The 10,636-nt window shown below is 39.7% G+C and overlaps 1 protein-coding gene across 1 annotated transcript in view; it reads left to right on the top strand.

Moving 5' to 3' along the window:
* The first annotated feature begins 387 nt into the window (after positions 1-387).
* SmydA-4 (SET and MYND domain containing, arthropod-specific, member 4) overlaps positions 388-10,636 on the top strand; it is a 33,894-nt gene continuing 23,645 nt past the window's right edge. Inside the window, exon 1 of the mRNA XM_083134386.1 lies at positions 388-798. Coding sequence (XP_082990512.1) covers positions 775-798 — 24 coding nt within the window. The 5' untranslated portion in view covers positions 388-774. The remainder of the gene's footprint in view (positions 799-10,636) is intronic.

Genomic DNA, 10,636 nt, shown 5'->3' with positions numbered 1-10,636 from the left:
TATCCGGATACCAAAGTATGGCCATCGCGATCCTGGTTATAAGGCGCTGTGCTAACCACTCCGCAAAGAAGGTCGGCTTACTTTCGATTCAATCACTAAAGAAACACGTACGTACATGCAAGCCAAAAGGACATTAGCAGCGACAAGAATAAACAAACTTGGCAAAAATTTCCACGCGTGCATGTAGCTTCTAAAATTAAACACTTGCAGTTAGGGTTGGCAACACTGCACCGGGAGTTAGGGGGCGAGGGGGAGAAAATCGTAACTGCGTTCCCTCGAGATTTAAGAGTCGATGTTTCGTTGCGACTTCGCCTCAAAGACACGCGGTAACAACAGGACCGATTTACCAGCTCGTCGTGTTACAGGTCAAAATAACCAAATTTCCCGGGGGCTGGGAACTGTTTTTAAAAGTCCCCGAAGCACATGGCAAGTGATAGTGTTTTGTTTTGTGTTCAGCTACGCAGAGGATAACATCGTTCGAACAGTCTTTTAGAAATTGTGCGGTGGTTGGGTTCGGCTTAATCTTTGCCCGTTATCTATACATGTCGCTAGAACAGACTTGTAAACTTGTCATTGTTCGTGACGATTAGAGATTTCTCTCATTGTAAAAGTATTACGATTACTACAGCTCATGTATATTCGTCAGCTGTAGAACAAGACCAAAGAGTATAGTTTTATAATTTATAGACAGCCGTACGTTGAAGATTTTTCTCTTTCTTAAATAAGGAAAGAAAGAAAGTTCGAGAAGTATTTTTGTGTTCCAATTGATAAGAAATGCACAAATCCAGAAAACCTAAGGTAAGAATTTAATATATATTTGTAATCCTAGTGTAAATGATTGTTTTGATTTGACTTATTTTACTTCGCTTTTCTGCCACTTTTGGCTAATGTCGCGAGAGTTCCGCTCAGCGAAATATCCGCTCACACTTCCAAAACCATTAATGACCCTCCTCCACCCTAAAAAAAATCAAATATTCATGTATATTTGATTCCCATCACGCTTTTTCCAGGTTGTGGACTGGCTAAATAATTGAAATATCTTTCAACTATTTAGGCGTTTTTAAAATCTGTTTATAAAAACTTCGTCATTATTTTCTTGCCGGTTTATCGAGTTTATTGCAGCTTTTGTAAGAATGATATCGCTCTGAGACACGATATAATGTTGCTTGTTTCTTCGTAGTGCGTTCTGGATTCTTGCATCCAGCTTGTGATATGCAGTTTTCAATCTCTTTCCCTCAAAATTTAACTGTGATCTCATGTACAGTGTCTCTCAATAGTTTTAGGACAACGACATTTTAAACTAGGCAACCCAACTTACCCAAGGCGTTGTTGGGTTGCGTGCAGAGTTAGGCTAAATTTCAGGGTTGCCGCATGCAAAATAGATATTTACACAAAGGAAAAGAAGTTAGAGGAAACGTAAGGCGACAAAAGTGAGGAGAAGAGAGAAAGTGGAAGGGAAGGGGAAGAGGAAAAGTAAAAGAGGGAACAAATAGAGGACAGAAGTGGATAGGATAAGTAATGAGGAGAAGGAAAAAGCCTGAATTTTCCGCTTCTTTCTTCAAACAAAGAACCATGCCCCATGACACTTCTTCGATCGCTCCCGGAGACATCGCCAAGTGGTAAGGTCGTTTGCTGTACTCCTGTCCTGCCGGTACGCGTAGCCTTCATAGTTCGCGCGAGGCTTGGCATTGGTACTCCATCACACAAAAGTCACACCTGAAATGAAATGAAATAAATAGTTGGTGGGCGAAGCTGAGCGCAAATTTCGCAACATTCCATTTGAGCGAAATTTTCACTTAGCGCATTTTTCATACAATCATGACAAACATGAGAATGACACGCAATTGATCAAGGGACCCTCACAGAGAACACTTATTCCCAGGCCGGAATTCGATCCCGGGAACACTGGTGTCGTAGCGCGATGTGCTAACCACTCTGCCACAGAGATCGGCTGTTACCGAAGGTACATATTATCATTCTCGACTTTCTTTGCGACGTTACCAGAGGCGACAACTTCACATAAATATTGGGGGGGGGGGGAAGATTGACAAAAATATTTTTTTTATGTCCCCTCCTCGCCTATGGCCGTTGCTGTCCGTCCAACTCTCGTTAAGACTTGGTCAAACTGTGATGGACATTTTATGTAAACCAAGATTACTTATTATGACATAGCAAGGATACATAGGCGTAATTTGGCGGGGTCAAGAGGGGCACTTGCTCCCCCACAAAAAATTCAGGTTTATTAATTTTATTAATCTCCTGGCTCCTGAGGAACAAAGTAATAAAGAGCAATATTTATGATTTTGCAAATGCAACAGTCATTCATCAAATAATCCTGGGTGCTATTTCTATGGGATGAAAAACTTTTCGCGTCTGCCCACACCTCAAAGTTAGGCCCAAGTTCGATTCTGCCCCTCGAAAATTCTAAGTTTAAGAGGGGATATATGTATATTCCTAACAAAATTCATTACTGACAACTGTCAACCTCGGTTATACGTAGTAACGCACTGGTAAGTGCTATGATGCAGAGTAACGAGGCTCTGGCGCCTGAAGCAGGTGCCAGGAAAATTCCATACATCCTCATCCTCGCGATTAGCCAAAAGTGGCAGAAATGCAACGTAAAATAAACCTAATTAATTTATTCATTAATGACAACTGTGATTATGGGTGGCAGCTTTGTTCCGTTTTTAGAGGATTCGCAGCGTCGAAACCACGGAGAAAATGGGCGCGGTGACGAGTGTGTATGTTGCTTGTATACGCTAAGTTGGACGAGTTATTTAAAAAAAAAATAAAGCATTACATTCCTACATTCTATGTAGGAAAATGTTCGAACTCGAAAACTTAGTGTTATGCAGGAGTTTATTGTGGAATTCGCTTGCTTTGATAATTGCATGTAATAAAATATTATGGCTGAGCCCGATGCAGACTTGTAAATCTGCCGACAAAATTAAAATTATACGGTATAATGTAATAGTTCAATCTCGTTCCATTCACATTTTGGATAAAAATTGAGAGATAAATTGGTTCTCGATTGTTTACATCATTTTCAGCTAGGTTCGTAACCAGGTTTATTGGAAGTCCAGAAACCCATAAATTCTATTGGGTTCCGGTACAGGACCGGAATATTTTTTCTCGTACAATTTAAATTCGGTCCAAGTTGCGTATTGTATCATTGAAAAAACGTTCCTGCACCGAAAAAAAAATGTTCCTGGACCGTATTTAAATTGATCCGAAAAAAAGGTCCCTGGACCGAATTGAAATACCTTACAGATAAGATGATGGATGTCCTTTACGGTCAACAACCCATTTAAGCTTGCAGATTTTCTCTCCTGGACCGGAATTGAATTTATTTAAAATACCTGGACCTTTATGTTAATTTCTATTCAAAGAAATAGTAATAGTTTAAATTAATTTTAATTAATACGTAGCCGAGGGTGTTGAGAGGCCGACTCGCTATCTCGCTACTGAATATTAACGCCGCATTTCTGCCACTATTGGTAAATAGTGACACTCCCAATGCCGTTCAACTCCAAGACAGCCCTGGCACACCTAGAAAGGGGGGTGGGAAAGGGGCTGACATGTAAAACGACCGATATTAGTGTGGAATCCATAGTTTTCGGGGTCGCTAAGATGAATAGTGACACTTCCAATGCTGTTCACCTCCAAGACACATCTGGCGCCCCTAGGGATGGGGGTGGGAAGGGGGTGACATGTAAAACAACCGATATTAGTGTGGAATCCATAGTTTTCGGGGTCGCTAAGATGAATAGTGACACTTCCAATGCTGTTCACCTCCAAGACACATCTGGCGCCCCTAGGGATGGGGGTGGGAAGGGGGTGACATGTAAAACAACCGATATTAGTGTGGAATCCATAGTTTTCGGGGTCGCTAAGATGAATAGTAACACTTCCAATGCTGTTGTTCACCTCCAAGACACATCTGGCGCCCCTAGGGGTGGGGGTGGGAAGGGGGTGACATGTAAAACAACCGATATTAGTGTGGAATCCATAGTTTTCGGGGTCGCTAAGATGAATATGACACTCCTAATGCCGTTCAACTCCAAGACACATCTGGAGACACGCGGAAAATTGCTATCAATTTGTAGTCTTTACATCGCACACCGTAATGTTAAAAATGTCATCAACGCTTTATTTAGAGTAAGATAACATTCATTCATATTTTATTGGTTTTAACAGTTATACCAGCTCTACACCAAGTGTCCTAAAATTATGTCATACATGATACTGTTACATAAATTACAAATTTTGAATATATACAGTTTTCATATATAAGGATTGGATAAAAAGTAATGGCAACACTGCTGTCCCGCGAAAGGGGTGAGTCACAGCGCCACAAGCGTTTCGTGGCTGATAAAGGAATGTCAGACGAGGAAGTATAGTGAGTGGGAGCGATTGTATGTTATTCAGTCAAAAACAGCAGTGCTCTGAAGCAGAGGACGAGAGTGCAAGCGCCCTAACAATATGTTTAGGCAAGAAGAACAACGTCTCTCAGGCAGACGGTCAACGCAGCCTACTTCTGCACCTTCTTGCAACACCACCTTCGTCTCACATGAAGAAGGAAACGACGGCACGGTGTCCCATCATCCTGCTTGAAAATGCAAAGTGTCACACTGCGAACACTGTGACGGCGCTCCTGCATAACTGGTAGTGGGAGGTACTGGAACATCCGCCGTATTCACCGGTATGAGACCGTGTGATTACGACCGTTTTGTCAAAATGAAGGAACCACTGGGCGGGAAGCACTACGACACGCGCGAAGCCATCATACGTGCTATAGGGCGGTCACTGCGGGACATCGACAGAGATGGACGCGCTGACGGTGTACGATGCCTTCCATACGTGTGACAGAAGGTCGTAGAGATGAGGGGCGATTACTTTGAAGGAATGTAACACGTGCTCCTCTGCCAATACAGTCAAGTACCAATTATACCAGTGTTGCCATTACTTTTTATCCAACCCTTGTACATCATATCATGCAAAATTTAAATTGATTATAAATACAATTGTTATATCTGCTGACTGTATCAAGTTACACATTTTGGGGCCTCCCCCATGGCGCAGTGGTAGCGTCATTGCCTTGTAATCAAGGGGTCCCGGGTTCGATACCCGGTGGAGGCACAAGTGGTTCGGATCCCACTTTAAACTGTAGGTCCAGTCCCGATTAGCCTTACTGTGCATAAAGTGTACTTAAAACACCAACTCACCAGTTACACATTTTGAATATTTACAATTTTCATATGTCTATATTAATATCATGAAAAAATCTAAAAATGATAAATACAATTGTTACATCTGGTGACGATATTAAAGAGGCTAAAGAAGTTGGGAGAGGTGGTCCTTTCTTTATAAAATTCTTGAATAAGATCTCCCTTTGAATGGTATAAAGTGGACATTGGAATATAATAAAACACATAAAATAAGGTTCTAGACATGCGAGTGGATTAAAATATTCATAATGAACAGATTTTGCATAATTATGAAGTACTTTGTACTGTCTGCAAACAAATTCAAAACTTAAATATGATTGCATAGCTTGAATGCATGAAAAGTATTAACGAAAATTAGTTACGTGTGTGACACTTAAAAAAATGTAGCAAAGTTAGACTTCATTTGTCTGTGAAGTATAGAGGCTACAGATGATAATTTTTGGTGATGAAATATGCAAATTATACACATTCACAAACATTGAAATCTTAACGCAATTCAAAACAATAATGTCTAGATCGATTCATTACGTGTCTACTTGTCGTGGTAGTTACATTTCGTCAAAAAAGGTACAAGGAGAAAATTAATCTCCACTTACCTTATCGAAGCAAACTGCTCAGTTGATCACACCAGTCGTCTCCACTCCATTTCTATAGTAACTTGCACCATTGTTTCAACTATAAAATTAATCACAAAACTAATTATCACATAAAATTGGCACAGTATTTGTTGAATGTCATCGGAACTTCTTCGTACGCGTGCGCACAGGTCAACACGGATATTGGTTATTATGGGTAAAATACGTACTGCAGTCGCGCTATCTAGTGTCACGAACTGAAATTAACCGAGAACCACTGTTCAAGGTAGATGCATTGGGGAAGGTCATAGTTTTGCAGGGTGGGCAGACTCCATATTATTATTTGTTTAAAGTAGACTTACGTTGCCAACTTGATAAAAATTACGCACCACTTAACCGTTAATATTGTTTGTTTGTTTAAAATGTTGCATTACGACCACTTTATGCACATATAGACTTATCGGGACTGGGCCTACAGTTTAAAGTGATATCCAAACCAACGTAAAATATGCCTCCACAGGGTATCGAACCCGGGACCCCTAGATTACAAGGCGTCGACGCTATCAGTACGCCATCGAGAAGGCTTACCACTAATAACAGTACACATTAAAATAATGATTATGGGACTTTACTTTTCATGAACAGTCTTTTTGTTATTCAATTCTAAAAAGTTACATTAATTTGTTTAGTAGGTTAGTGATCTTAACTACATATTATGGGCCAGAAAATGAATACATGCTTCTTTATATTTGTTCATCCAATAATAACAATAATAATTATTATTAATTTGCCTATTCCATTATTGTTTTAATCTAATGAAACTATTGATTTTAAACTTTGATTAATTGTCGAGTGGATTAATTTGAATTTGCTTTTAAATTCACTTTATGCACAGTAGGACTGGACCTACAGTTTAAGTGGGAACCGAACCCAGGGACGGCCTCTCATAAGGACGATACGGACGCCGCACTGCCGTGTGTAACCACAAGTGAACAAACATTACATTAACATTTATATATTAGCTTTTACATTGTCTGAATTGCAAATATTCCATTGCTTAAAGAACGTTGGTTAGTCGGTTCTGTATTCAATCTTCCGCGACAATTGCGACGCAAGGAGTCCCGGGTTCGAATCCCGACCTGGGTATGGATGTTTGTGAGTGTCTATTCATCAATTTCATCATATCACTCATCCCCATCTTCGAAAATTAGCCAAATGTAGCACAAAAGGCGAATTAAAATAAAGCAAATCAATAGAGCAAATTTGTGAGCTATCGCCCCTCCACTTTGGTTCACCACGAGCCGCCACTGACCGAACCACTATGTGACTCTAGATTATAAATATTATCATTATTATTATTATTATTATTATTATTATTATTATTATTATTGCTGTGTTCGGAAACTGCAATAATATTATTACTATTTTCGGAATCTGTTTTGAGGTCAACATTGTAACTTTGAACTCTGGGAAGCGCTTCGGCCCCAGAAGCTACCCCTTTGGCTTTGCTTATGTTAGCAGACAAGCAATGTATTTAATGGAAAGCTCCGGATAAAGTACTTGACACGAGCACGAATACGTTCATTTATTCTGGGCAGGTTCTTTATGCAGTCCTGCATAAAGCTAGGCAATGTGGATTTCGGAAACAGATGATCTGCTTGTTCGCCAACTTGCGGACGAAATAATTTCGCTGGAATCGAAACTAATGCTCTGAGATGACATTACTTTGGCACAAACTGCTGTAAGCGATGTTACACGGAACTTCTAGCTAAGTTATTTTCAATGTGGAGTTTACAGTGTTTCAAACTCTCAAGTAATGTTTACATCCAGATATTTTACTGACTGTTTGTCCTTGGATATCGCATTGGTGTAGGATTCTCTATTAGCAAAACGTTCGAACACAATTATCACCTGCCATATGCGTAACTTGGAGGGGGCAATGGGGATATTTGACCCCCAAAATGTTCTGGTTTATGAAAATTTACAAGGGCACTTTTGTTAACCGCATGGAACATGAGGAGCAAATTAACGAGTAATTTTTATGATTTTGCAAATGTAACAGTTATGGGTAATATTTTAATGGGCTTGAAAACTTTTTAACTCTGCCCCCCCACGCCCAAGTTACACCTATGTCTACTGCTTCCGGTTTCAGCCCAACTTTATTTTTCCATGTTCCAAGTGTCACGCTATCAGGATAATCGCCAGTGAGCAGGTGTAGTGGGATTACAAGCAAAGGAACCTTGGCTGAACGGCGTGTCCCGTGTATCGTACTCGCGCGCCTTTTACGCCCGGCTTTGCCAACTGGCATAGTGGGAACGCAGCTTTGGAGTCAAGCAGGCTTCACTGTGGATCGAGCTGAAGGGATTGAGGAGAAGACTTCTTGAACATGCTGACAACGGGGCTTATGCCACAGCTGACACATGACAGTGCAGACTTTATCAGCTAGATGGAGCCCAATGTCACTTCCACCCTAATGTAAGGGAGTTCCTTAACGAGAGAATGTCACATTTCATCGATGAATTGGGCGCATTGACGTGTGCAGAGGAACGAAGGGTGCTCACATTGAGCATTTGTGAGTTAACTTCACGATAGCCATTGGCACTTAAACTTGGACAGTTACATTACGTATGTGTGAAATTGCATCTTATTTTGACCATTTATGAAGAAAATATAACAAGTTGAAATCGTTTTGAAACACGGTGTACATACAGTATGTACCGTACTTGCATGGGCGTCCGCAGAATTTTTCCCAGGGAGGGGCAAGGAAGGTATTTTTTTCCAGGGGGGCAACATGGCATATTTTCCCCAATAATAGTGTTCATCCTTCAAAAAACATTGCTTAAATTTTAATTTATCATGTTCGTGCAATAATTAACACACATTATTGTGCCTGAAATTAAATTATAAGTGTGAAATATGTAATTTTTGGTTGACTTTCGTTTTCCAGGGAGGGGGGCACGGCCCCCCTTGCCCCCCCTTCCGGACGCCCATGCATACTTGTTCGTACAGGCTGTATACATTGTATGAAACCCCTCTGTACATGGTCAGTTTGCGAAATATCGTAACGAAACGTGTCCAGTATTCAGGGAGGACCTTCGAAAAGGTAATTTGTACAAAAAAAATGTACAGTAATTGTACTGGATGGAGAGTATTGTAAATCGTTTGAGGTTGTTTCATGATGTACCTTTCTTGTTCGCACACATGAGTTATGTAGGGACCATGCCACATCATCATGTACAGCACACTGCGTTTTTGTACGTACAAGTGCAGGTGCAGATCTGTGTAGCACTCTTTCATTGCTAGCAGTGCACGTTCAACCACCCGGTCAGTGTGGACAGTCCGTAATGGTGGACTGGACGGACCACATCAATGCACAATGTAAACAAGCATATTTTATTCTGAGAAACCTCTACCGTTTCCAAGATCAACTACCTGCAGAATGTAAACTTAGACTAGTTCAATCTTTAATTTTTCCACTATTTGATTATTGTGATACTGTGTATGGGTCCAAACTTGCGAAAAAACTCACCAGAAAAATTCAAATCGCACAAAATGCATGCATCAGATAAACGCGATCACATCCTTCCCATCTTAAACAGACATAATATTTTAACAATGGCCAACAGGAGGCTACTACACTATCTATCTTTCATTCATGATCTGCAAACTGAACGTAAACCCGCGTACTTATTTGAAAAATTATGTAATCGCAACTCAATTCACAGACACGGGACACGTCGTTACAACGAACTTGACATTCCTCGCCATTCGACTACGCTATATACCTCATCCTTTTCTATATCTGCCCCGAAAGCATGGAATGCACTACCAGCAAATGTTAAATCCATAAAACTCAATAAGAGTTCCAAAATTAAATTGAAAGAAATGCTTCTACAGGAACAGCAGCAGAACAGTAGCACATACTAGAAATGAACTGGCACTCAACAAACGACAAAACACACATATTCTATAACTGTAACTATTGGAATTTTATTAATATCTTCAAATTATTATTATTATCATTATTTACTTAAATGCAACCTTATGTTAACATTTACATTTATATTTTTTTTCTTTTCACATTTGTATTTTTTTTCCTTTTGTAATATTTTCTTGTTCTTTCACATTTATATAATCCTATGACTAATATTACTGAAATGAGAATATTCGTAATTGTAGGTAATGTGATTTTTTTACTTCTCTTTAGTGTAATCAAGCTTTCCATCTGTACTCATATATTATCATATTATATTATATATACTTATATTTCTTATGTAGCTCATGACAAGGGTTAGGTGGTAGAGCAGCCTACGGCTGAACCTCGCCCGCTAAATAAAGGAATTATTATTATTATTATTATTATTATTATTATTATTATTATTCTTGCTCTTAAAGGACATTCTGTGAAGGAAATAGGGTCATTAGTGAACAAATCTCATTCTACTGTTCAATATAGTACATAAATTCAAATATGAGGGTTCAACAAAGAATCAGGCAAGAAGAAGTAAGGAGAAGAGGCTAACCGGATGAAGGAAACGTTTCGTGGTGAGAAAAGTTAAGGCTAATCTAGAAATTAAATGTTCCGAAATTGAGGTCACGGTGGAAAATGCAACAGGAAGGACAGTGAGCAATTTAACCGTTCATCGTACAGTGTACAGAGAGGGAGAATGGAATAAAACCCTGTGCATAAAGACCAGGAGTTCTGGAACAATTTCATCTGTTCCGATAAGAAAGACCAAAATATACCTTTTCGGATCAGATATTGACCACAGGATGATGTGGAAGGCGAGTGAAGATAACAATGTACCATTGTTGTGAACATCATTTGAGCAA

Source organism: Lepisma saccharinum, chromosome 13 (genome assembly GCF_977018435.1).
Source record: "Lepisma saccharinum chromosome 13, izLepSacc3.1, whole genome shotgun sequence".
NCBI classification, from domain to species: domain Eukaryota; kingdom Metazoa; phylum Arthropoda; class Insecta; order Zygentoma; family Lepismatidae; genus Lepisma; species Lepisma saccharinum.
Note: the sequence above shows the minus strand (reverse complement) of the source record. Positions and strands in the feature narration are given on the sequence as shown.